The sequence below is a fragment of the Hyposmocoma kahamanoa genome, unplaced genomic scaffold, assembly GCF_003589595.1.
Source record: "Hyposmocoma kahamanoa isolate Upper Pololo Valley unplaced genomic scaffold, ASM358959v1 93, whole genome shotgun sequence".
NCBI lineage: Eukaryota > Metazoa > Arthropoda > Insecta > Lepidoptera > Cosmopterigidae > Hyposmocoma > Hyposmocoma kahamanoa.
In genome coordinates this window covers 9,144,488-9,171,704 of record NW_020654810.1, presented here as the reverse complement: position 1 = coordinate 9,171,704, position 27,217 = coordinate 9,144,488, and the positions used below count along the sequence as shown (strand labels likewise).

The following is a 27,217-nucleotide window of genomic DNA, read 5'->3' as shown; positions in this document are numbered from 1 at the left end:
TGATTTCCAGAAATTGTGCATTCGCTCGATCATTACTGTACCGTTTATCTGGATCGTTATCATTATGATATCAGTATTACATTCGTGTTTTATTCTACAAGCAGGTTGAGAATTTAAAATAGTATAGCACACTTACGAGCTCTGTGGCAAATAGAATGTGGAATATAGCAATAGCAAAATTTATAAACAAATGTTAATTGTATCAACGTCCATTACTTATGTAATGAACCTTATATAGGGATTCCGTAACATATTATTTTGTCTATACGTATAGTAAGTACGTGAAAAATCTTTCTTAGCAAAATTGAAAATTTAAGCCAGATGTTTACCGCAATTTTTATAGCTCGCATGTGAGATATACTGGGCAAATATGTCGTGTAAAACAAGTAAATGTATAATAAGCAGAGATCGCAGTACGCAGGTATAATTTAGTAAACTTCAAGGAAGTTATACACATAGAGTGCATAATACATCCCTCTGTAATCCCGAATTATTGTACTGTATTCTTACTGATGTGAATAAGCAATAACTTAATTATGGTAGTATATTTAAGCTATTTTTTTTTGCAATTGAAAGCACAAATTATAACTATTTAGTTTTGAATTTTGCTGTTTAATTTTAATAATTCCAGGATTTTACAGAGAGTTATTTAAGTACTCTATGTGTATTACTTGAAATTTAGGTAAATACACTCTGCCTATTTCAATTTCAGATAAGAATTTCCTGTACTAAAGACGTTAGTTGTGTAACTATCTAAGTAAATTTTTTGATCCAATTGACTTCTTGATTTAAGGACTTCCGAAATTATACATAATATTGTTTATCCTATATTATGTACTAAACACACAAAAAACCTTACATTAAACTGACATGCATAAATTAGAACCAAAACAACAATTGCCATAATAAGTTAATAAAACAACTAATCAAGCGAAAACATACCTACACAAGAAAAACAATTCCAAATCCCCACAAATAAATTTCAACTTTAATTAAAAGAAAACGAACATACAGTTATGGCGCGTTGATCAACCATGGATGATATCATAAGAAGTCAACAATAAATCTATATACATAAGAAATTAATATTAATTACAAGTGTGTTTCGATTCCCAAGGGCATAACAATACAATTGCAAAGGAAGTCGTATGTTTGAGGATATATTCTTTCACGTCTATTAGTACCTAACACACTGAGGTCCTTTGTACTTAACAATTACAATTTACGGGAGGGGTACACTTTAAAAGCCCAATCTGTTCCTTCAGCAATTTGTTTCAAAATTAAGATTATACATCTACAAGCTATAAAGTGTAATTTTGAAATATTTGTATAGTAGTCAGGGACAGTTGAAATTCAATTAATTACATTAATGGTGTTATACATTTGAATATTAAGTATTTGCAGTCTTAAAATTTGTACATCCTCTGGTTTTGTCCAAGAGTTTTATATACAGTGGTTTAGATCAGTGTTCTACAGTTACAATTACTCAATATTAAAAAATAACTCCTCGCTGATTCACAAAAATACTTGAACCATTTATTTTGTCAAAAATATTCATCTTTTCTCAATTCTCAATGCTCACCCACCTGAGGAAACATACGTAATAAATTTATAATAATCAACATTATTTGATAAATAACGGATAACAATTCAATAGATTTCTATTTTTTACTGTACAAGTAAGAATTTTCAACATTCTGTTGTTAAAACATATACCTATTAATGTACAAAACCACAGCAATTCTCCTAATTCTATTACATTCATATAGTATCTATTGTAGACTGGTGATATTAAACAATTGCAAATTAAGCACAATAAGTTGGTCGATAGCGCGCTGACGCACTTTAGTGCGTTCTTGAGGTAATAATCAATTTATTATGCGTCATTACCTACATCTCATTAAGATCTCACTATATGGACACATTTCTTAATTAATCTTTAGTATTTTATGCAAGAGTGTGAGTCCCTTGTTGACTATAATCTTGATTGTAGAATAGGAATTCAACAGTCTCTGTTAAATTGCCAAATTACAAAGAAATCATTGACTTGCAGTTATAATAATGGTAAAAATAATACAGTTTCCCCTACCTACAGTTCTGACATGAAATAGACAAGTATAATCTGAAAATTATTGTTAATACAATAGTTAATTAAAACACAAAGGTTCAAGAGCAACAGTTCATAAGTAAAGGGCACATCTTTTATTGCCAGTAAAAGATTGAGGTGCTCCTCAACCTAACGACTATAAAAAACAATAATGGGAGAATTGATATGATCCACCACCATTTCTATAAATTTTGAAATAATATAATTATCAAAACACAATTGCTATAAATGTAATAAATATTTGTTCCAAGAATTATGAGAATGAAGTTCATGTACGAAAGAATCTTGCCTTTATGGAATAAAAAATGAATCTGTAGTTTACACCCAAAATGTCAAAATTGTTGACCAGCGTAAAAGTGTTAAACAGGAATAATTATTTTTTGCTGATGTAATAATGTTAAAAGGAAATTTTTTGATAAAGTTATATATCATTAACAAACAAAGCACAACAATAAATTATTCAAATATAATAATAAACATACATAATTTACCTACTGTTGAATGTATGTCCTCTCAATTTTATTCTAGTTTTCATTAATATAATATAGGTTTTAAGAAAATCAACAAATCACAAGCAATTCCATAATAAATAACATCAGTAGCAAATCAGGTAAACCACTCTTCACCAACAGAACAACCCAGTTGTATTATACATAGAAAAAGACAAAATGATATTTATCTAATTGTCGCTACAATCACAGAGATTATCATGAGCTTGTTAAATCAGATATAGGATCAAACAGAGTGGCCTTGGGATTGGTGTCGCTGTCCCCACTGACTAGAAGGTCCCTGTGCAGAGTTACCTTGTTGCATCCACGAGAGGAAGTTGGGAGGGGCTGGCGGGGCTGATGATGCAGGGCCGGCGAATGCACCCTGCTCTGAGCCACCAGATGGTATATTGTTGATGAGGCCCCAGCCAGCTGCTTGATTCAATGCAGCAGCCACTAAAGCTTGATTCACAGGCAAACCACCCATGCCTAAAGGCATGCTGCCTCCCTGGCCCTGTCCACCACCACCAGCCACAGCAGTCTGTCCATGCTGACCTGACATTCCCAATGCTTGCATATTCACCATATCCATGTTGCGGCTACTCCAAGAATTATTGTTGGAGGCATTGTGAGGATGTCCATCATCATAAATTCTAGCTGGTAAGTTACGTTGATTAGAACCACTCTTGTTCTGCTTTGGTGATGCATTTGAAACATTTACAGACACGCCTTTTATAATATGATCTTGACCACATAGACTTTGTGCAACTTCTGGATCCAAAAATGTTATAAAACTAAAAGCTCTAAATGGCTTTGGAATAAATACATCTGTCACTTCTCCAAACTGTGAAAAATACTCCCTTAGATCATTAGCTGATATATCTTCAGTACAGCGGCCAACAAACACTTTACAGGGCATTGATGTGACTGAGCCCTCCTTAGAGTTGGGTATTCGCACATCACACCACCTTCCATCTATCATGTGCCTCTGTGCTAGCACTCTCATTTGGGACGTGTAATTAGCGAATCTGATGAAGGCGAATCCTTTAGACATGCCAGTTTTAGGGTCTCTCTTCAGCTGAGCCATCAAAACATCTCCGAATTTCTCAAAATACTCGCGCACGGTTTGCTCAGTTGCCTTCCACGGCAGCCCGAGTACTATTAGATCTGAACATAGGTTATCGTTCTTTTTGTTCTTGCTTGAAGAGCTTTCCGAGTTTTCACCTGGCTTGCGTTTGTTCTCCTTTGGAAAGCTGCATATGTACAAGTGGTTACCCCATCCCTCTGGGGGAGGATAGAGCCTGCCATCTCTTAACCTGATTCCTCTAATGTTTTTCGTCTCAGGATGGCGATATTTTAATCCGCAACAACCAGGAAACTGCGCAGATACGGTACTTAACATCAACGTTCCATCTTCTTCGATTGGTAACTCTATAGGCTCTTCATTTTCGTCTTCCGCCACGGGCAAGTATTCGAAGGACATTATTTCTTACACATGAACTATATTAGATTAAAAATTGATAAAAATAAACACAGATATTATACTTAACACTATACAAATGTACAATTTTATTTCGTAAATAAATAAAATTAAACGTCAGCTACGGGTTAGGAACCCATTGCAATTTTTTTCAAGTTGAAAACATAGTGCGATGGCTCGAATTTGATCTGTTTTCAAGGTGGAGTCAAAGAGAATTTTATAGAAAATAAAGTATCAAATAATAGTGATCGCGCTCTAATAAAATAATAGACAACTTTCTAAAATGACGTTTACATCATCGATGTTGCTATACATTAAATAATAATTCTCCCATTTACAAAACTGTTTAGTCGGTTGTTTAGTTATACTTGCAACGAAAATATCTGTGTGAATGCGCCTTGTATTTTACAAAGAAAGAAAAATAGTGAATTGTATTGATGTGTTGTTTTCAGTAATTTTTGATTTATTAATAAATTAAGAAAGGTGAAAATATTTTCTACAGCATTCTACGTAACAAAATTAACATCAGTCTGAAAAGTTGTTTGTCTTTTTACCAATGAAGTGGTAATTAGAACATAACCTATAACGTGTTTTATCAGTTTTCTGTACATATTTCTCAAATAATTTCTATGATCCTAAAGTAACAAATCATTTATAATATGTTATTATTTCAAATATTTCATGTATAAACGTGATATTGATATGGATGACGACTGTAAAGAGTACAGGAGGAATAAACCACAACAAAAGTTGTATAAACCTGGTAGCGGACCGTTGCGACGATCGGGCTATGGTTTGGATGCGAAAATGGACTCGTACGGCGCAGAAAACGATGCGGCAAGCAGAGACAATAGTTATCTAGGGTCCCACAATAACGTGAACAATGTAGAAGGAGGTACAGGGCACAGAGAGCAGTCGGCGCCGAACGCGCGTCATAGAAAGCCTGAGCAACAGCTGTACGTGCCCAAAACAGCAGAATCCAATTCTGATATTGATAAACCGTCTAAGGCGTCTATGACGTGTGATAATTCTAGTCAGTATATCAATAGAAGAATGTCAAACAAGCAGGACAAACATGGTTACAACAGTGGTACAGGGTGTTATTCAAGAGGTGCCTCAAGAAGAGAATTTCATTACAAAGATGGTGCAAATAATGATATCAATTATAATAATAGAAATTATAGACAAGTATCAGAAACACGGTCCATATCACCAACACATTGTGCCCAGGAGCAGAACACAATGGAACGGAATAGAGACAGTAGAAGCATGGAGACCTCTGCAGGGAGAAACATATCTGGCTCAGGTGGGAAGCCTCCATCTGGCCGGAGAAACTCTGCCGGTTATCCTACTGACTCAGGCAGACCTAAGTACATGGTAAATTTAGATAATATACCCCCAAGATTTAGAAAGAAATTTTTTGAGCAGTCTGGCCACCACAGTTTTGACAGTGTGGACCAAATAAATAGAGACAGGCATTTTACTAACAATTCTGAGCACCACAGCTATGGTCAGAATCAGTTTCACAACACAAACCCTAACTGGTCTCAGACCCTACCTTCACGTGGAAGAGGCCGCCTCAGGGACAATGAAGGCTTTGACAGAGATAAGTTCATAAGTTCTTACTTGCGGACCTATGATGTACAGAACTCTAGAAGATCTACTCCTAGCAACTCATATTTAAATTTGTATGATCCTAATTCAGTTGATAATAGAAATAATGAGAAATTTGAGGGATATTCTAGCAATGCAGAGAGCCAGAAAGATTTTGACTGTAAGTAAATAATAGTATGACATTCTAAATTGCGTAACTAAAACCTAAATGTATAAGTAGCTATTCTCTTTTTTACTGCCTTTTGGAGTACACCAATAATGCTTACTTCACAGCAAATTTATATAACTAAAACCATATAAATACAAGAAATACTTATAACAGTATTTAAATGATTTGTTATTTTGCAGCCTCTGTATCTGTATCTAAAAATGGAATTAGCAACATGTCTAGTGATTTCTCATACCACCAAAAAGACAATCAGAAACATGAAACTGATAATGAACAGGACAGCGAGACTATTTCACAGATATCTTCAAATCTCATAGACATGACATTGGTAAGTAAAATACTTGGAATTCAATGAGGATGTAAGAATACATAATAATATATATAAAAAAAAATATAAATATATATAAATATAAATATATATTGGCGAGTACCATTACTGTGAAATACCTAAGTCCAGTGTGCCAAAAACTTGAACAGAAATAGAAAATCCTATTTTCTGATCTGATTTCTCTTTAAATAAGTTAATCTTTTCTCAGAGGCGTAATGAGGATTTCCTGATAATAGATGCATAATATTGTGAAATAAGACCTTCACTAGAAATATTTATTTCCAGTTATTAATTTAGTCATATTGTTCTCATATATATTACAATACATGAAAAGCAATTGTTATAAATAATCTTGCATTGATATATTTTGAATTTGATCAGTGATTATTTATTTTTTTCTTCATCTTGCATGCATCATGAAGTTTTGTTCTTATTATGGCAGTAATTTAATCTGTTGTAATCACCACTGATCACTTGTTAGCACTGAAACCTTTTGAGTTAAGGCTGTTCATAATTGTAAAATATGGTTTCAGGATTGGACTGAAGAAGTGGAAAAGAACATAAAGTTAGATGACATGTGTGATTCGTCCACTAGTTTTTCTCAAAACCTGAAGTCCTCAGTTTCACAGGGCGTGAAGGAGATTAAACCTGCTGAGCCTAAGGAATCTAAAAGACGATCTAGGCATAAAGAAAGAAGGTAAAAAATATAATAATACCAGAACTATAGTCAGAACAGAACTCTGATTAATTGGAACAAACTACAATAGCTTAATATATCAAAATTAGTCATTACGTTTTTATGATTCGGGATATTTGTATTAATATAATTATTAATATCTGAGTTTTCATTGTATATGTCATTAAAAATTTTCTTTAACAGAAGTTCAAGTAGGGGGCATAGGGCGTCAGAGCAAAAAACAGAAAGAAACAGAAAAGATAGTAATGTCAGCATGTCTGAAACGGAGAGGAGCAGAAAAGATAGTATTGTTAGCATCCAACATGAGACAATAGCTACTAGCTTGAAACATAAGGAGCGAGAGAGGAGGGACAGCCATAGGAGTAACCGATCTTCTACCCTGGGGAACAGTCGGGATGACTTGGACCGATGGAGATCCTTGCGCTCTTATAGCAGAGAACAAAGCACTGAAGGGTATTGTACCTTATGAATAACGTTCTGTAGTGTTAATCTGGGGATATAGTTTTTTTGACACACTGAATTTTGTATGGTACACATTGTCAACTTATATGTTTTTCAGGAGAATAGTATCACAATGCAACAGCAGAGATCCTTCAGCCAATCGCGCCATGAGCCCAAGAGATAATGATGGTTTCCGTGTGCCTTCTGCAGTTCCTAAGTCTGGCACATGGACAAATAATCAAGTTAGTATATTAGTACTTTCTTTAACCATTAGCGCGCATCTGTTACATGTCTTAATTGACCTTTTAGTCTTTTTTTTAAACTAAATATAACAAAACTGGAAATATTGTCAATACCTCCAGTGTTGTTATGTTTAATATCTAACTTATAGATAACATATCTGACTGTAATATTTATTACTAAATTGCAATTCTAAGTAATGAAAGTAATTTTGAGTTACTCAAAAAACTACTTAAACATATTGCTTTAAAGGCGGCAATGGGACATGGATGGCATTACTATGTAGCATGTCATATACTTGCAATTAAATGAAGTCGCGTGAAGGTGATGGATATAGCACGACATCCCTACCAATATATTTCAGACCTATACGTCCCGTGTAATATTACGATAATATTAATATCTTTTTTCAATTTGTATAATGATGTAAATTAACGGAAATTCGAGAACTAATTATCAAACACTTATGCACAAAATTCTGTATTTTTAATAACTATGAAATATTCATAGTTTTCAGCTTTTTTTTTGTTTATTGTAGAAAAAGAATGGTTCCTGGGCACCTGGCCGTACTTCAAGCACAGAACGCGGTCGGCAGTCACCAGCACCGAGCGTAGTCAGCGCGAGTGGGGAGGGCGGCGGCGGACGGCGCGCGCGCAAGCGAACGGGCCGCCGCCGCAATAAAAACACCGACGTCACAGTCCCTGCACCCGCGCCCAATCCTCCAGGACACAACCCCGCGCCCACCGCCACTAACTGGCGCGAGGAGATACTGGAGTCCAAGAAACACACGCACGACAAGTTAATATGCGGATAATTATCAATTCGAACATAACTCTCGAAAATATCACAGAACTGGTTATAGCAAAGTATGGTCACATTGACCCTACGACACGATTCTACTAAGCAGGTTTTTTATATGTATTTGTTGCATAGCTCAGTGATGAAATAGTGACGTTATGTGATTATTTCTACACTTGTGTCTGTGTACGAAGAAAGTTTATGGTTTATTTTATTATAACAATTATTTTATTACAGACATGCAGAAAGTACACACCAGAGGAACAGATTGAACAGTGCGATGTCGGACAAATCGATGTCGGAAACGTCCACTTCCCACCCCGGTATACTAATACTTCCACAGAGTTCAGCTACACATCTACAAAAGGACCATGGGTACGTAGCATTATATGATGGGGCTTAATTCTTTTTACTCTGCCTTTTTTATTTGAGTCTAAATATACGAAAGACTTTTGCTAAAAGTTATGATATCATCGCGTAATTGGATAGAGTGATTATATAGCAGCAGACTGCAGGTGTCACTTCTAGTTTCTATAAAATGGTATGAAATCTATTTCAACTATGGCGACGTGTGTCGCCCAACAGGTGCAGGAAATTTTAATACTAGTAATAGTAGTATTCCGATTGGATACTGCTCAAGCTGTGTCATAGTTGTGCACTAAAGTGCAACAGTTGCGCATCTTGGTCCACTGCACTATGAATGATATTCAACAACACGATAATGTTGAACAAACCTGATAAAACAGATATATTTAGATAGACTACTAAGTGTTATTATTATATTTTGGAAAATATTAATATGTAATTTATTATTTTAGGCGTGGGGGTTCAGTAGAAACACAAAAAACATTGTTCGATCACCAGAATCCATCCAAACCAATTATTGTCCAAACTAATTCTTCTAAATTAGACATGAGAATGGAACGAGGTAAGCTGTTATGCATTAAACATTCTTATTTTATTGTTTTGAGAACGTACAGTGTGTACTTACAATTTGTACCCATTTTATCTGGATAAGGCGAAAAAAATATCCTACATTAAACTTAAAACCATCACAAAAATGCCATACATAGTTCGAAAATGTGTTTTAAGTTACACCCCTAAGAACTTTTGCGAATTTCAGAATAATAATAATTGTTTTAGATTTTGGTTTTAATTCCACAACACAAAATCTAATTCAAAACTCGTGTAGTTTGGAAGTAATAGCCAATTTTGTTAACATCTTAATTGTTCGTAGTTAGTATTGACACTTTTTGTAAAAACATCTTGAAGTATTTTGTAATATAAATTAGTCCATAGTTCATTCCTTCAAAGACTTATGTGAGCTTTCAAAGCGCATATTTTATTTCAATGTTTCAACATTACAGCGAGCGAATTAATTACTAAACAAAATGGCTCATGGGTCAAAAGCTCAGGTAGAAATCGATCCCAGGATCTCACTACACAGAAAGCAAACATTTACATAACTTTGTAACATGACACAAGTTGAATCGCTGTATCACACACTATGTGGTACAAATTAATTTTCAATTTTAATTAAATATATCGTATTTATTCAGTACACGTATTACTAGTTAAAGATTTCTTATTGCGGTATGCAATGGCGGTATGAGTTATTCTTCTCTCAAGAATTCTAAGAGACTCCTGGAGTATTGTGAACGATTGTTGTTTAATATATTTCAGGATTAAAAGAATCGTCGAACCGCGGTGGATCGGGGTACGAGGCAGGCGATGCGGCTCGGGCAGCTCGGCACCGTGCCTTGCTGCAGGAAGTGGACCGCGAGGACGCCATATTGCAAACACACATCTTGCGTGGACCGCTTGCTTTGGCAGCTCACTGGGACGATGTCATAGAGACCAGGTAAATTATTTGATTTATTGTTACAGGCGCAGTGGCCCTACCACTGCCTTTCACCCTGAGATATAAGTTGGCAAGTCTCATGTGCCTTTAATTTTACCAGCACCCTTGTCCTTCAAAACCGGAACGCAGTAATGCTCACATTACAGCTTGTCGGCAGAAATAGGTAAGGACAAGCGAACCTTGCGATCAAGGACCTCTGCTGCTACTATTCTACAAAAACTCGAAAACTATCCTGAAAACCGATCGTGAAATGGTCTTGTTTGTATTACAGTTTTCAATCAATGTTGTAGTGGTTAATAAAACAAATTAGTTATTTAAAATTACCACATTTCACGTGGCGAGTGCCAACTTTCTTTCGCTTTCTTTAACCATAAAATTGCGCCCATTGACATGACAAAACCTATGACAAAAATTCACTGTTAAAGTCCATATAACATTGACTGACTTTTCTATGTAATTGTACATATGAATGTACCGAACATTCACGTTATTGTCAAATTTTCGATATTCACAACACTTGCCCTGAATAGACTATCATTATTATTATTATTAATATAAAGATCGAAAACAAAGAAACATTCCTTTGACCTGACAGGACTTGAACCACGCTGTACCGTTGCGACGCTCTGCCAACTGAGCTACAGGTCAAGGCACCATGTCGACAAAATTCCTCTATGTGTCTGTTATAGATCTTTGTATTGGGTTTTTTCGGTCACCAATGCCGTAAAGATAATAATTTATTTTATGTATATACATTTCTAATTCCCTTCTACTTCTTACGACTTCCATCACTGTCCTAACAGGTCATTGCCTCGTATTGATCCTCCTCGTTTTAACTAATAGGATCTTCTAATCCTCCACACATACTTTCCTGCAGCCTTTCATTTTATGTATTATATCTTCGTAACTTGTGTTCAAGAAGCGGCCTTTGTTCCAAATCTACAATGTTTCATGATACTTTATTTTGTAGACTTCATGATAACTAAATACTAACAACGCAGCGCCGTAATGTACTCCTTGCGGACTTCTGGTACCTCGCTTTCAGATTTTTGGCGTCTAATATTTCAAGCTACTTTTTTTCTTCTTAATAACCGACTAATTTTCTTAACAAATATTATATTATTAATATTACCAAAGTTAAAGTAAATAGCGCTTCACCTTGTGACAACTCTGGCATCCATTTGAGTTCTAAGAATTGACGTATTTGGTTTCAGTGAACCAAAGTAACCAATGTCTAATTATTTTTTGTTTACAGGAAACAATTGCAAAGTGCTCTCCAAAGACTACTAATGTCTGATCTCAAGTATTGCCAAGCCGAGAACATCGAACATCACTTTTGGAAGATTTTATATTATAGTTTCATAGAAATTTTAAGGAAAAGTTTTTCTCAAGTATCACCTGAAGATAAGCCGAAGATAGTCAAACTTATAAACGTTATTATTGATGAAGGAAATTTGTTTTTCGAGAATCTTGTCCAGATGTTAGAGAAGGCTTATAAATTCAACACTGACGATTACATTAATGACAATCATATGTTGCCTCCAAAAGGGCTAGGCTATGTGGGGCTGGCGTTGATCTCAGTACAAAAATTATACGTGTTTCTTGGCGACTTAGCAAGATATAAGGAACAAGTGAATGAGACAAATAACTACGCGAAGAGCAAATTTTGGTACACAAAGGCTCAGCAGATCAATCCTAAAAATGGACGACCATATAATCAGTTAGCAATATTAGCTATATATGCTGTAAGTATTAAAAAACAGTCAATACAACTAAATTAATAATGACAAGTTGTCTTGGTACATCCAACATATTTCTGTAAAAAAGAAAAAACCATCCAAACATGATTATCATACTATTTTTAACTACCGCTAAAGATTCAATTATTGTTCCAGAGAAGAAAATTAGACGCAGTATACTATTACATGCGAAGTTTAATGTCTTCGAATCCATTTCATTCGGCAAGAGAAAGTTTATTGTCTTTATTTGATGAAAACAGAAAGAAGGTATGTACAATTTGGACCACAATTTCAAGACTCCGCTTATACCTGTTTTTTTTTCAAACCTCTTGCAGCTGTAGCAATATTATTTGGCGTAGAATTAAAATTCATATAAATGGTCTCTATAGTTATTGAGTCTCTAATATGAAATTCTGCAATAACCATAATTGCTCCAAGCAGTGCGCCCATTTTTATTAAATAACGGCTCATGGACCTATAGATAGAAGATAGAATCTTTATTTCGACTACTGAAAGACGACACTCCTATTCTGAGGCGCTCCACGGCAGTTTCGATTATGTTTAGACCTTATTAACATCAGTTTAAGCAGTGTTTGGGATATTCTATTTTGAAATATTCCGCTATGTCGTCCATAGGTACGTTCTCTCGTTACCATAAAACTTATTCTTACTGTGTAGGGCTAAGTATTTTTTTATAGCAGTTAAATTTAATCAACTCCAATTAATTATACCAATCAATACAGACAATTATAATTATAATGGAGGCCGAGCGTTACGAAACGCAGGAACACTAAAATCCGTTGCCCACCGTACCGAACTGGCAACTAGAAATCCGCGGGTAATAGGTCCCCGATTCTACGAACATCTACCCACAGACCTGAAAACTGTTAGAAACGATGAAACGCTTTGTACCCGACTAAAAATCCTTTTATTGGATATTGAATTGTACAGTGTCGATGAGTTTCTTTTGAAACAATTTTAATTTTATTTTATTCGACAAGCAGTAGTTATACTACTTTATTTTATATTCATTATTATTATTTTGTTACTGACGATCATAGTTATCCCTTGACATTGTATTTCCAATTGTAATATTGTGACATTGATAACATGAAATAAACGATTCTATTCTATTCTATTCTATTCTAATATATTCAGGCGGATATCCATGTTAATAAAAATGGTATATTTTTGGTGGTGGTGTTTGTGACTGTAGATGGGCTTGTGTTATTCATTTTATGCAAAGGGAGAGTGGGAAAATTAGCTGCATAAAAAAAACGCAACTTGTGTTGAATATTTGAAATCAATTCAAATCTTTAAAGCTCTGAGTGGCACTGCAGCTGCTATGGATAGGCATGTCACTTACCAGCAAATTAATTTACTTCCATTTTTATTCATTTTAACCATGGCTATATTACATTTGAGGAAAAGTAGACAAAAATAAACTCTAAACATTGAATACGGAGGAGCTGATTTTGTTTTTCACGATGTCTGAACAGTTTCTATAATAAAAGTAGTTCGTATTGATCGATACAATAATACCTAAAATATCGTTAAATAAAGAAAACGCTCTAAATAGGAACCTGACTCAGCTATTTATTTATGTGTTTGTCAGTACGAGGCAGCAGAACGCAAACGTCGAGCGGCTTTAGAAGGTTCTCGTAATGGCGAAAGCAGCGAAGTAACTGTGAGCGGGACTGGGCAGAGTTTGCGGCGCGAAGTATGGGTGCGTCCCAGCGGACATCGCACTACCACATTGCGACGTGATTCTAGGGATGAGCATTTGGCTTCTATGACTCCTGTTGAGGTAATGTATTAGTGTGCGCAGTCGGTGGAAACAATGTGGCTAAAGAACAATGCCCAAGTTCCATGCAGTCGTGGATCAGCTAAAAGAGTTTCATTTATATGTCGATATAGTTTCTAATTATACTAGATTTACACACTTACACAGGGATAGTGGATTTTGAGGTTATGTTAATAATGAACATTAATATGTGATTTTGTAGTACAGAGTTAATCATTATTCTGAGATAAGTATACGTACGTACGTACGTAGGGTACGCATTTCACTACGACAGACGAATGAGATGAAAATGGTGCAAAAATGATAGTATTTTGTAATATGCTTAAAAAAAATTGGATGCGGTGTGACCATTATTTTTTAACGCAGCAAAAATTTTGACATTTTATTTTAGGTCTCGTTTACACTTCTTGAATTTTCTGACAACTTTGAAGTCAAGTTCAAGTTAAGGAAGTTGAAGGAAGACAATACTAATAAACTTTCTTTCATAATTATCTCAACGTATGATAAGTGTAAACGAGGCTTAAAATAAAATGTAGGTTGTATAATGTCCAAAAACAAATATTTGGAATGCTTTCCACATGTTTTTACGTATTTTTAAAAAACATTTTTTTTATCTCCGACTTATTTCAAAGCTTTATGAATGAAACGTATATTATTTTATAACGTATCTTTAGATGGATATAAATTTTCAACCGGTCGCGACAAAAACATTTACCGAGTTCAAAATGGGCGTAACAAAAAGGGGCATTGTTCTTTACGCATTCGCATTTGTGTCCGATATTGAGAAGTCAATTTTCAACGGTTTTTTGTGCTTAAATTCACGATTGAGCGCAATAGCAAGCGAGAAAAATTTGCACACATTTTCCGCTACATTTCTCTTTAGTCTGAAGTGATGCCTAGTTTAATTGTTTCAACAAAAATGCCCTGTGTCATAGAAATTGTGTGACAAAATAATAAATATCATGAAAATATTTTCATGAGTTTGTCATAGGTGGCGTTACAGCAAAAAAAAGCTGTTAAAATCTGCTGACTCGATCTATGGCTCAGTTGGTAAGAGCGGTAGCCACGGTGAGGCAACAGATGCTGGTTGGAGTCCGATCCGAATTAGGATTACTAAGGAATTTTTCTTTTTGATTGTTCGATCTTTGTATCAATTTTCAAGAGGTTTTTTAAATACGTTGTTTGGTCGTTATAGGCAAGAATTTGGCCGCAATCCATCTGTAGGGCTAGCACGACAGGACGCGATTTGCTCGAGAGCGGCATAAGGCGCGAAATCTCTATGCGAGAATAGCAGTATCTTGTGTTTCATGTCGTTCTCGCTCAAGTCATGTCCTGTTGTGCTACCTCTACTGGTGATATGTCGAATATGTTCAAATGTTTGCGTATAATACTTGTATTCACTTTCGCCTTTAAAGGGAATATGTTGTGTATCGTCGCCTTAGAGAGTAAACCTCGCACACGCGTTTTGACATAGCTCGTTTTGACTGATTTTTGTTGAAAAAAAAAAAGAAACTTATAAACTTCGTGTTCAAATATATTATTAAAGTAATATAGTATCTGAAAGAGGTATACTTTAACTAATTAAAATGCTAACTACAAACATTATTGCGTTAACTATATTTTAAACCACATTTTTATCTTCGTCCTGAAAAATTACATAGAAACCACATTCGAGGTTATTCACTCTAAGACGACGATATATTCTGGATATTTATGACAGATTTTAACTAATAAAACTGTTTTGTTACAGCTGAACAAAACTTTCATTACCAGCTATTTACATGTGCACGGAAAACTTATTACTAAAATTGGGTAAGTTTTATACAGACAGCGCTTGTAAATATAACCGTTATGTATACTTAATTTAATTTGAAAAGTATTCAAATTGGGGATTATATTACTACTAAAGATATCCTGGGTTTGTTCATGTTCAAGTTTTTAGTACAACGAACAAATTGTGTGTCTTAAAAGATCCTTCGAAAACGCACCATATACACCTCGTCTTAATCAATAATTAATAACGACAGTATGGAGACGTTTTACGAGAGCGCTTCGCTGATGCTGCGGCAATTCAGAGCCTTGCTACATCGACAACCTCTGCCGATTCCTGCTGCAAGGCTGCTTCAACTGACTGCTCTTAACATGTTTGCCGTTGAGACTACTGCTGCTTCTCTAAAAGGTAAGATAATTATCGATTGTGCTAGAAAATTACTCTTATTATCTGGGGCCTAAAGATTTAAGTGGCCATAAATCCTGTCTAAATTTTTAAAAGATTTAAAGGTTTCTAAAATGTGTATATTTTACGCTTAATTTCCGACTGCCTGACTAATGCGCTGTCAAAATGAGCTGAGTGTTCAAACTTACCAAAATTCTATGCGTGGTAAATGAACCTTAAGTCGCATTTTCAATTGTTTTCGGACGACAAATGCTCAGATCATATTGACGCTGACTGTACCAGAGTACATAGTAATTATGACTTGTCATGCCATATGTATGACTCTGCCTATATTTGAAGTATACAATCGAACATTGCAAATACAACACTATACAATGGATTAAAAAACATTTTGTTTCATTTTATGATGATTATTTTTCGGGCTTATTAGGGAAAACGCTTGCCTTCGTGTAGCCTTGCAAGCGTTGATTTTTTTTCCTAAGGAATTACTGAGTATTTCGAGCCACGGAGTTTTTCCTACTTTTTAATTTTAACAGTTAAGGAAGGTTCATAAAACTCGGTAAAAAGTAATACAAAAACATGCATTATGCATTGGGTCAGCGTGATGGACCGTGACGTAAACGCTCTCCGTTTATGAAGAGCGCCGTGTCCAACAGTGGGCTGTCAATGGATTAATGTTTCGGTTTTTAGTAGTAGTATAGCAACTTTTGAAAGAGTTTGTACAGAGAAATACTGCCATCTCACCTATTTCTGCCGAAGCATTACTGCGTTCCGGTTTTGAAGGGTTAAGGTCTATGAACACATATCCGTGTCCGGGCCGGCGCCGGGACGGGCCTGTAATTCATACAAACTACCACGCCCCGTCCACGTCGCGGGCATGGCCCTAATATGTGTGGTTAGTCCTTAAGGGTTGTTATGAAATTACAGGCATATGGGACTTGTCAACTTATGTTTAAGGTGACTGGCGGTGTGGTAGTGCCCCTCAGATCTTTGCGATTTAAATCTCTATAGTGGTACTGCAACTTCTATGGACAGGCGTGTTGCATACCACCAGGCGCACGATTTGTTCGTCCCGACACAAAAAAGTTTTATACAAACGGTTGTCTAATATACCATTAAATTACTTACATTAAAAGTATTCTCTAATTAGACCGTTCTGACGTTCTGACTCCTAGGTGCGAGAAATTCTCCGAGTTATTTTAATGTCTAGGCAAAAGATATAATTAGAAACTACAATCTTCATATCATAACCACATTCCTGCTTGCATTTACAACAACTGGTTATGTGTGGATATTTTGAACGTGAACTATTTGTAGTGTGGTACTTATGAAAATATGAATAGACAACCACGATATTTATAAACCTTTACATTTTTATGGCAACATATTTTATGTTCAAAGTTCCATAAAAGTGGTGCCGGCCGATCGGATACAAAGTTTTGATATAGTAAATGCGAAATTTATTTATCCATTGGTTGTTCCTAATTTCTAGTAGTTTTACGATTTGCACGTTATAGAAATTGAATTTTAATTCTGTTTTCTTAAAATGTGTTTGTCACTTGCACCGAAAAGGAATAGTGAGATTATTAACTATTTTATGAAAAAATTACGATTTTATGATATCACACTTATAGAGACTCACAGTTATGCCTGTAAGTTCCTCTATTATGGTAACAATATTGTTCAACACTGATATATTTTCACCATTAATCCTAAAATTGAAATTGATTACTCAAACTGAATATTGCCCAAGGTCCTATGCCTTATAAAGAATATAAATTTTTGCATTTTATATGTAATATTCATGTTTAAATAATACTATATTTATATGTATATTTGTAAAATTCATGTTACGAAGGAATTGAACTTCTTTAAATTGTGGAGTATTACATGGAGTATTACAAACTACAGCTCTGTAATAATATAATCATTTATTTATCGTACAACAGGGCCCTTTTGTGTTAGTTACAAAAACTATTCTTAGTCATTATTATTCAATAGAATTTTTTATTCTAACTAAAGTTGTTCAGTTGCATGGAAATTATCTTTTCGTTACACATTGTATGATCATTTAAAAATTTACCTAAACTTTCAAATGTTCATGAAAACGTTATGTACTCAGGAGTCTCGTATATAACCGGCGTGTTAAAAACAACTTACGTAACTGACAGTACAATAAAAAAAAAGAACATGACAAATAATAAAGAGGGGAGTATAAATAATATGAGTACACGTGACTATATTGTGTTGTTTATAACGGTGGATATTCAAAAGCGCTTTATTTATTTTAGATATTAATGAAATGCCTTATTTACTTTGTACTCGTTAGCACAAGTGGATAGTTTCAGTCATGGGGCCCGCTTATGCTTAAATAACATACGATTACATATGCTATACTTATACTTTACTTGAAATTAAAAGTACTGTCGCTCACTCAAAATAATTATCCATAAAAACAATACACTCTTTAATGCACACAACAACTTAATGTTTTTCTTTGTCTAAGAAACTTTTTATTTAAAAATAATATCCGGTGGGGGTACAGTATAAATAGAATAACATTTAATAATAAGAATAATGTCTATGTAATATTACTGCATCATTAGGAATGCTGGGAAACATTTCAAACATGCGCAAATACAGTTTACCTACAAACTAACATTAAAAACTGGTCGAAGCGAATGTCCGTATCGTGAGAATCGCGTAAAGATAATATTTTCTGCTGTATATTTTGTATTAAGCGTCGTTAACCGATATAAGAAATTCCTATATAATTCATGTTTTTTGATCGTAAGGGGCAATCGTAAATGCTTCATCGTAAAATTGGTTAAATTCTACTTCTTTTTTGGGAGCCTTTTTCCTCTGTAATCAGATATTGCATTTACTCATATCGAAATATTTTTTAACAAAACCCAATATACAATTTCTGCAGGGGTACAAAAATGATATTTTAATCGTCATAATAAAGGGTAATCATAGCGTTGGTGCTTTATAATTTGTAAAAAATACTTGTGGTTTTATTTATCAGCTGTGAGTAATGTTTCAGTTCAAAGACCTCGTGCGTGACACAGAAACCACAGGAATTTTCATTCCCAAATTTGATTATCTTCTCTTAATAAGCAAAAAGTATCATTGCGCTGTGCCAAGAGTCAAGAACTTTGTTTGGCATAAGGTGATTCATAAGGAAGAGCCATGAATGCAAAAAAAATAATTCTAAATTCACTTAATTAGAATTGCAAAATGAGATCGATTTTAATGCGGTAAATTTACTTTGACTAGATTTACCAGCGTGGTTGTATTATCTGTAGCCAGTTTAATGCTTTACTTATTGCGAGAGATGATACATGGGCAAGTAAAACTTTTAATTGCTAACCAACCATTTTATTCGCTTAATCGCCAAAGGTATAAAATGAAGCTCTCTAATGAATCAGGGCCTTAAAGTTGAGATAGAGCTCACTAACGTATCAAGGGTTTTACGCAGGCTTGTAAATGTGGCTATTTCCTGCGGCTCCGTCCGGGCGCAGTAAAGGTTTGTAATTACAAATTACAAGTTATTGGAGGTTGATGCACTGCACCGCGCAGTCGGTTGCCTGCGCCCGCGCCTATGCCCGCACGCCGCGCAAATGCACACATTTGACGGCGACAGGTTCAACAAACTGACGCGCCGTCGCCGACGGACAGCACAGTGACGAAAGGAGCGCTCCTTTACGCCATTATACATAATGATATTATGAAATATTAATAATGTATGTTAATGAATGTAATATATGCATGAAGTGTTCCTGTAAGGAAATATAATGCCATGAAAAATTATAATTGACCCTGTTTGTATCCAATACTGTGATTACTGGGTGTCCCCTGTTTATGCAAATTTTTTGGAGGTCGATTCAGATAACTGTTAACACTGTTAACTGTTAAAAAAGTATATAAATAAATTAATCGTTACTATTTATGTTTTTTATCATTTGTCGTTGGTTTTGTATTGTCGTTCTTCGATCAATGGGTAGTGCCGCCATTAAAGTGTTTCACACATAATTTTATGTATCAATTTCACATTACATTTAGCTTTGGTTGTTGGTGCTTATCAAATCATATACACATAACCACGTATTATCCGGTCAATTGACCATAATTTATACCCTGTTGTAAGTACAGATAACGTAACATTGCACGCTTCGAGTAAGCAAACAATAGCGGTATTTGTTTTATTATCAACATTTTAAGGCATTACGTTGTTCTTCTTTGATCAGAAGAGAAGCAATGTTTATCTGTAATGAGGAATAATAACAGCTTTCGCGGGGAAAGGTACTAGTTAGGACAGTGGGCGTATCACATTTGCAGGTGCAATTCTTGTGGTGTATTTTTAGCGAGGCTATTTATACAGGACCGGATCGCTGTGGAGCTGAGCTGTCGGTCACCTACCTAGTCTTTCCTATCATTACTAGCATCTACGTCCACTGCATCAGAATTACCTCTATGATTTATTCTATAACTATCATCACACTTTACATCAGAGTTGCGCGTTTATGACCTACTCGTTTCATGTTTTATTCATACATGTAAGTGATAGGACTTAGATGATGGTTAATTTGTCGCCTTAGAGCGAGTTTATGCTTTTTTTGCAATATTGTTCTTTATTGGATTGTCAGTCGTTTACATAAAAGTTCAATGTCTTTTTTACTTTGCGTATTTTATTATTATAAGGAGTAGAGATTCGCTTCCGGGATCTATAAATAGTGTTTCTGCTGAACAGGGAACACTGGATGTAGATAGAAAGGTGAATATTAAAAAAATAATAAAAGCTAACTTTGTCAATAGCTTTTATAACAAATTAATTTTGGAAATCTTTAATAACAAAATTTAGTTTAGTAGGAGTAGAGCTCCTTGTGAAAGAGTTCGTCCAGGGAAGTACTGCCGTTCTGCCGGCAAACGTAATGTGAGCTTTACTGCGTTCCGGTTTCGATGGGTAAGGGTGCTGGTGAAATTACAGGCACATGGGACTTGTCAACTTTTGTCTCAGGGTGACGGGAAAGTGTCACTCAGATCTTTGCGTTTTAAATCTTTAAGTGGCACTGCAACTGTTATGGACAGGCGTGTCGCTTTCCACCAGGCGCACGACTTGTTCGTCCCGTCTCTTGGTATCATAAAAAGAATTGACTATACGTAATAGTTTCGCATATGCATGTTAGTTAAGGGACGTGTCGTTTGTGGTAAGAATGGTTTCAAAGTCAATCAGCATGTAGAATTGTATAGTATTATTTCTTGTCACGCCTTATATCTGTGTGGAGTGTTGCCTAAAGCTCCTCGCGATTATCCGAGATTCGTACCGGTTGGTCAATAGCGCGACTGTAAAACCTACTTAATCCTTAATGACAAGGTTTTGATAACAGATGGCAGCAGCGGCGGTGAGCGATCGGCCTGGCTGGAAGCTGCTTTAGGAGTGTCCCTTCTCATGTTCGGAGCATTGCTCGAGCGTTGCTGTGCTCTGTTACCTGAGCCTGCGCACATGCAGCAGCACTCTGATGCATTGGTACTTCTGCCTGCTATTAAGGTAATTTGAACTCTGTAGCTACTTTTTCTTTTTTATACCTACATTAACTTGCAGGTTTTACGTAATTAATTAAAACAAATATGAGTACGAAACGTCGTTGTTAAAAAGGCATATCTTTTTATTCCCAAAATAGAACGGACTAACAGCTATAGAATGCCTTCATATCGGCTGACTGTACAATTTTAAATAAACAAAAAAAATCAAGTATAAGAACATTAATAAAATCAAGATTTTATTTACTCCTGTTATCTTTGAGTATAACCTTTTCTTTTGACGTAACTTTGTCCCACTATATTTTATACTTTATGATATGAGCCTATTGTGGTTGTATAGTAAATTGCGCTGTTTTTTACAGGTGTGGTCTGACTGGATGCTATGCCACAGTAGTGTATGGAATCCACCACCTTCATTTGACAATTTCGAAGTAGAGTTAGTATCATTTTATTTTAGTTATAATTTTTTATACAGAAGTGAAATGTGACAAAGTTTTTGAGTCTGTTTATATATTTATTGTTTTACTTCCGCGTTTAAGTGGCGAAAACGAGCCCTTTATAATTTTGTCGTATCACTCCAGTTTATTGTCACTTTCATTTCTAAATAATGATTATTTAATTTAGAAAAGTGTAAATTACCTTACCGGAGGTTGAAGGTAGGGCGTAAGTTCTGTCCTCATTTAAAATAAATTTTGAAAGTATGGATTTGTTTTAAATGGAAATCAATACAATAAAACTTTGTTGCAACATCTAGAATCAAAAGTGATGATCATTTAAAGAAATCCAGACATTGCTTTAAGCTATACTTTCAAAACTACGGGCATGAGCCTGGTCAAGCAGTTCACAACCATTTTAGCATGTCGCATTATTAATACAATAGTGTGTTAACTCTAAAAGTGTATTTTCTCAGTATCAACGAAAAAGTAATTACTCGCTTCCCGTGAAAGATCTGTGTAATTTTATGTATAAGTTATTTCCTACTTGCCAAATGTACGTATTTAAAATAAAAGAAAAAATAGTAATTTAATGTTTTTGAATAAGGACTATTTTGGCCAGAACTTGCTCACGTAAAGCGTGTCTCATTTTGAGTGAGTAGTAGTTAATTAGATGTATTTTACTTGTTTTTTTACAATATTCTAACGACGTTGTTATTGTCGTGTAGAGAATAAAATTTTACGTCTAATTATGGTATAATCTTGAATGTCACATATTTCGAGTTATAATAACACTATTGAAACAGCAGTGCGATGTGTTCTCTTAAATCACTAATTTATTATTTGATCAAACAGAAGCGAAAACGATCCTTGGGATTGGCTGGCGAAACTGATGAACATCCTAGAGAATCTAGATGACAAGTCGCTCAAGTTCGAAAGTGAAATGAAAGACGGTAAGAAGGTCTATCATCGATTATGTCCCTTTTATTATAAATCAATGACTATCGATGGATATTTTTTTTTTTTTTGTTTTTGTTGGCTCTTATAAATAGCGTCATAATAATCTGAGCGGTCAATCTAAACTAAAATATTACGCATTCAAAGTGGTAAAATGTTATCATTACGTTGGCATATAATATTTTTACCTACTTTTAATAAAAAAAAAAAACAATCTTATATTTTATTAATTTGTCTCGAGCGTGTTTATGCCTTTTTTTTTGCAATATTGTTCTTTATTGGATTGTCAGTCGTTTACATAAAAGTTCAGTGTCTTTTTTACTTTGCGTATTTTATTACTAAAAGGAGTAGAGATTCGCTTCCGGGACCTATAAATAGTGTATCTTGCGGACCAGGGAATACTGGATGTAGATAGAAAGGTGAATATTCAAAAAAATTAAAAACTATTTTTGTCAATAGCTTTTGTAATAAATTAATTTTGAAAATCCATAACAAAATTTAGTTTAGTAGCAATGGAGCTCCTTATGAAAGAGTCCGTCCAGAAAAGTACTGCCACCTTACCTATTTCTGCGCCAAACAGTAATGTGAGAATTACTGCGTTCCGGTTTTGAAGGGTAAGGGTGCTGGTGAAATTATAGGCACATGGGACTTGTCAACATATGTCTCAGGGTGACAGGCGCAGTATGAGTGCCCCTTAGATCTTTGCGATGTAGAGCTCAGAGTGGTACCGCAACTGTTATAGACAGGCGAGTCGCTTAAAAAAAAAAAAAAAGGTGTGTCGCTTTCCACCAGACGCACGACTTGTTCGTCTTGTCACTTGGTATCATAAAAAAAAGTGACTATACGTAATAGTTTCGTATATGCATTTTAGTTAAGGGACGTATCGATTGTAGTAAGAATTGAAAAAGTCAGCCAGCATGTACAGTTGCGTAGTATTGTTTCATTATCACACTTTATATCTGAGTGGAGTGTTGCTTAAAGCTTCTCGTGATTATCCGAGATTTGTACCGGCGTGGGTCAATAGCGCGAAGGTAAAACCTAATTGATCCTTAATGGCACGGTTTTGTTAACAGATGGCAATAGCGGCGTTTTTGATGGCCCTTATAAACAGTTAGCGTCTTAATGATCTGAACAGTCAATCTAAGCAATAATATTACCCTTCCGAAGTGGTAAAGTGTTATCATTACGTTTGCTCATAATATCTTTACCTACTTTTAATAAAAAACAATCTTATGTTAAAAAAATCTGAGAACAAGTGACAATAATTTCCTATAATGCATCGAATTCTTAGGATTTCGCGATTGCTACACATTGAAAATGAATTATTTTTTTCGGATCTAAATCGCTAAATTTTGTTTTTTTTTTCTATCTAACACCAACTGACTAACTGGTAAATAATAGTAGTAGTACTGGTAAATAGTCAGTCGTGACCACGGTACCTGTAAAGATCCCGAAACGTTGGTTTGTTTTAGAAAACAAATATGTTCTTTTCAGGTCTCAAATAATAATTTTATTTTCAATTTCCGTTACACATCGGTAAATATTAATCAATACAACATTACTGTTGCACTGACACTTCCACATACAAAGTTATACGCACTAATTCCTGTTATTGCAAACAAAGTTGATAGTAATTTTGTATAACGGTAATTATTAAACGATCGTTTCAATGATAGCGGTATTGAGTCGAGCCGTCGCATTTTGTTTACCTTTCATATTCCACACTCGTACGTGTTGTTACTTCACACGGATAGTAAAACCGTTTAACTGCCGTGTGAAGTACTCTTACATCACTTTATGTTAGTGATCGATTAAAACGGTGCGTTGTTATATATTTTTTTTGTCATACTCGCACCTGTACTGTCACCATCACGGAATACAAACCAGTTACCACAGTATAACGATGTCTTCTCTACAGTAGCGTAACGACTTTGATGTTCGGCGATACCGCCGCCCGTGTAGGGTTGTCACAAAATGGAAAAAATGTGATTATTGTTATAACGTAATCATTTATCATAAATGATTATTACTTACCAATAATACACATAATTATTTAATAGGGATTACATCATTGCCAAGAAAAGTAAGTACTGTACTCCAGGCGATAATTTTCTTTAATAGATACGGAACAAAAACCTACCTTAATAAAAACTTCTTCTGTCTTTAAAAAGAGGGCATAGTAGCCGAGTATAACAAGTGCGGTAAGTCCATACAAACTTAACAGCTCGGATGTGCGCATTGGCATAAGCTCGCGATGCACTCGCGTTGTATAGCGGTTGCTCGGTGTTTAAAAAATGACATCAATTAGTAAACGTGTTTATTGTTGTGTTTGTGGTAATTTGAACACGAGTGCCTTAAAATTCAAAATTGTCCAGCAGTATCAAGATACCAATCCGCGATACTGGTATAAAAACACCGACAGCTACAGTACCTACTGCATTTAACACAGGTTATTTCAATATAACACCAGAATACTGTGATGAACACTTTATATTTTTCGAATTATGTTTACAACCTGTAGGTACAACTAAAATAATAATGTAACAACCCTACGCTCCGAGCGAAGTGTAGGCCTTTACGCCGAACATTCGAGAGTTGTCCTATTTGCCCTATTATTTTTATACTACGATAGTAGTGAGGCGTGCCCGCTTTGTTGTTGAATGCAATCCTTGGCATTTAGTGTATATCTTTACCATACTTGTCATTACTTATGTCAAGCATGCCAAGTGGCTTTTAAAATCATGCAGTATTCACATCACATATCTGTATGTTAGTAACGAAACAAGCTTAAAACCTAGTATTGCACTAATTGTCTTTTTATAATTAATACGTGAATATTCTGACAGTGAACGATTTAATTCTGCTTTCCCCTTTCCTTCTTCGGGGGACTAGATGTAGGCTGGAGTTCCACCCCTATCACGCGATCAATAAGTTAGCGATTATTGAATCGAAAGGACTAGGAAATTACATGCAATTAAAATTCGATAAAATTTCCATTTAAAATGAATTGACCCTTACACGACTGTTCAATCCCTATGTAAGGTTAACAACCAGATTTAGCTGTAAAACTTGCAGTAAAAGTCGAGTCAGAGACCTGCGACTCGTTTTAGATGTAATTGATGACCTTTTAAAGGCTATAAAATGGGTGGTAAGGTCTACAATGTCATCTATATGCAGATTACAATTGTAGTTACGTGCCATACCAAATACGTGTACTTTTGAGATACTATTTGTAGACTTAAAGACGACAACAGAGAACGTGTTAAATCGGGTTGCATTGTTGCCGGTAATAAAAAAGATTGATTGATGTAATTACCGATCGGACAGACGGGAAACACTCGTGATGTTGACTATATTTGTCCAGGATATAATTCTATTATGTGCATTCTCAGACGTGTTATTATTGGTACAGGTCTGGCGATAGTGCGGCTCGCGGAGGACGCCTCTCTGGCAGGGTTCACGCCATTGATGTATATGGAACCTGCGGTGGCATGGACGCACGACGACCCCGCCGTGCCGCCACACGCCGCCGAGCACGCACTGCGCACACGCAAGCTACTCTTTTTTGGCACTGAGTTAGTCAACATTAATAACTTAATTGTTTTGTATTTATTGCGGTTTTCTTTGTTATTCCTCATGAACAAAAATGGTTGTTGAAAATGGACACAATTTTTTTCGACTTTTTACTAAAGCACTGCCCTCGTAACGAAAAAAGGCACAAGTATATACTATAATATATACTTTATATAGCAGTTGTACCTTTTTTCGTTCTGAGGGCAGGGCAGCTTGTTTCATGAATTTTTCAAGCTAGTTGAATTATCGTTAAATAAGCTAAAATCGTTAAATAAATTATGCTCCTAAGTTTTATTATTTGGAATGGAATGAATAATTTCATTCACATGTATTATTTTTGTATTTGTTTTAGATATCTAGTAGGAGTGGAGCCACCAGTTCTAAAACTGGAGTACCCCGCTGGGGCTCCTCCGCGCTACGTGAGCGCAGTTCAAAAAGCTACAGTGACCAACCTGCCCTTGCAACACTTGGTAACTATACCTGACCAAAAGGTTAGCATACCTAAGTTTGAACTTGATTTCTATACATGACATTTTAAAATATTCTCTTTACTGAACAAGAAAAACTACACTTTGTACCTGATGAAATTCCATTTTTTTTTGGTGTTTTACAAATGAATGTGCCGTGTTCAAACTTGGAGTGAAGTGAGAAATTGGTAGTCACTTTTATGAGCACATTTTTTTTTATTTGCACGAACGCACTTTATTATTTGTATTTGCCAATAGATAGTAGATGACTTATTTTATACAGTTCTTTTTTAATTATAA

At 35.1% G+C, this 27,217-nt stretch overlaps 2 protein-coding genes across 4 annotated transcripts in view; one reads left to right on the top strand and one right to left on the bottom strand.

The window, feature by feature from the left end:
- Positions 1-722: 722 nt before the first annotated feature.
- On the bottom strand, positions 723-4,160 carry LOC113237315 (TAR DNA-binding protein 43). Its single transcript, XM_026473718.1, has one exon. The coding sequence runs from the start codon at positions 4,076-4,078 to the stop codon at positions 2,843-2,845; it is 1,236 nt and encodes a 411-aa protein (XP_026329503.1). The 5' UTR covers positions 4,079-4,160; the 3' UTR covers positions 723-2,842.
- Positions 4,161-4,685: 525 nt separating this feature from the next.
- LOC113237424 (telomerase-binding protein EST1A) overlaps positions 4,686-27,217 on the top strand; it is a 29,005-nt gene continuing 6,473 nt past the window's right edge. Inside the window, exons 1-20 of one of the 3 annotated variants that reach the window (XM_026473881.1) lie at positions 4,763-5,368; positions 5,411-5,849; positions 6,038-6,186; positions 6,720-6,883; positions 7,067-7,336; positions 7,443-7,566; positions 8,103-8,362; positions 8,600-8,737; positions 9,181-9,290; positions 10,046-10,223; positions 11,479-11,968; positions 12,119-12,229; positions 13,578-13,769; positions 15,517-15,578; positions 15,794-15,945; positions 21,333-21,493; positions 21,849-21,922; positions 22,776-22,873; positions 26,290-26,452; positions 26,803-26,941. In XM_026473881.1, the coding sequence (XP_026329666.1) occupies positions 4,778-5,368; positions 5,411-5,849; positions 6,038-6,186; positions 6,720-6,883; positions 7,067-7,336; positions 7,443-7,566; positions 8,103-8,362; positions 8,600-8,737; positions 9,181-9,290; positions 10,046-10,223; positions 11,479-11,968; positions 12,119-12,229; positions 13,578-13,769; positions 15,517-15,578; positions 15,794-15,945; positions 21,333-21,493; positions 21,849-21,922; positions 22,776-22,873; positions 26,290-26,452; positions 26,803-26,941 (4,065 nt within the window). In that variant the 5' untranslated portion in view covers positions 4,763-4,777. Of the gene's footprint in view, positions 5,850-6,037; positions 6,187-6,719; positions 6,884-7,066; positions 7,337-7,442; positions 7,567-8,102; positions 8,363-8,599; positions 8,738-9,180; positions 9,291-10,045; positions 10,224-11,478; positions 11,969-12,118; positions 12,230-13,577; positions 13,770-15,516; positions 15,579-15,793; positions 15,946-21,332; positions 21,494-21,848; positions 21,923-22,775; positions 22,874-26,289; positions 26,453-26,802; positions 26,942-27,217 lie in introns of all 3 variants that reach the window. The other 2 variants (XM_026473880.1, XM_026473879.1) reach the window with 2 other exon arrangements.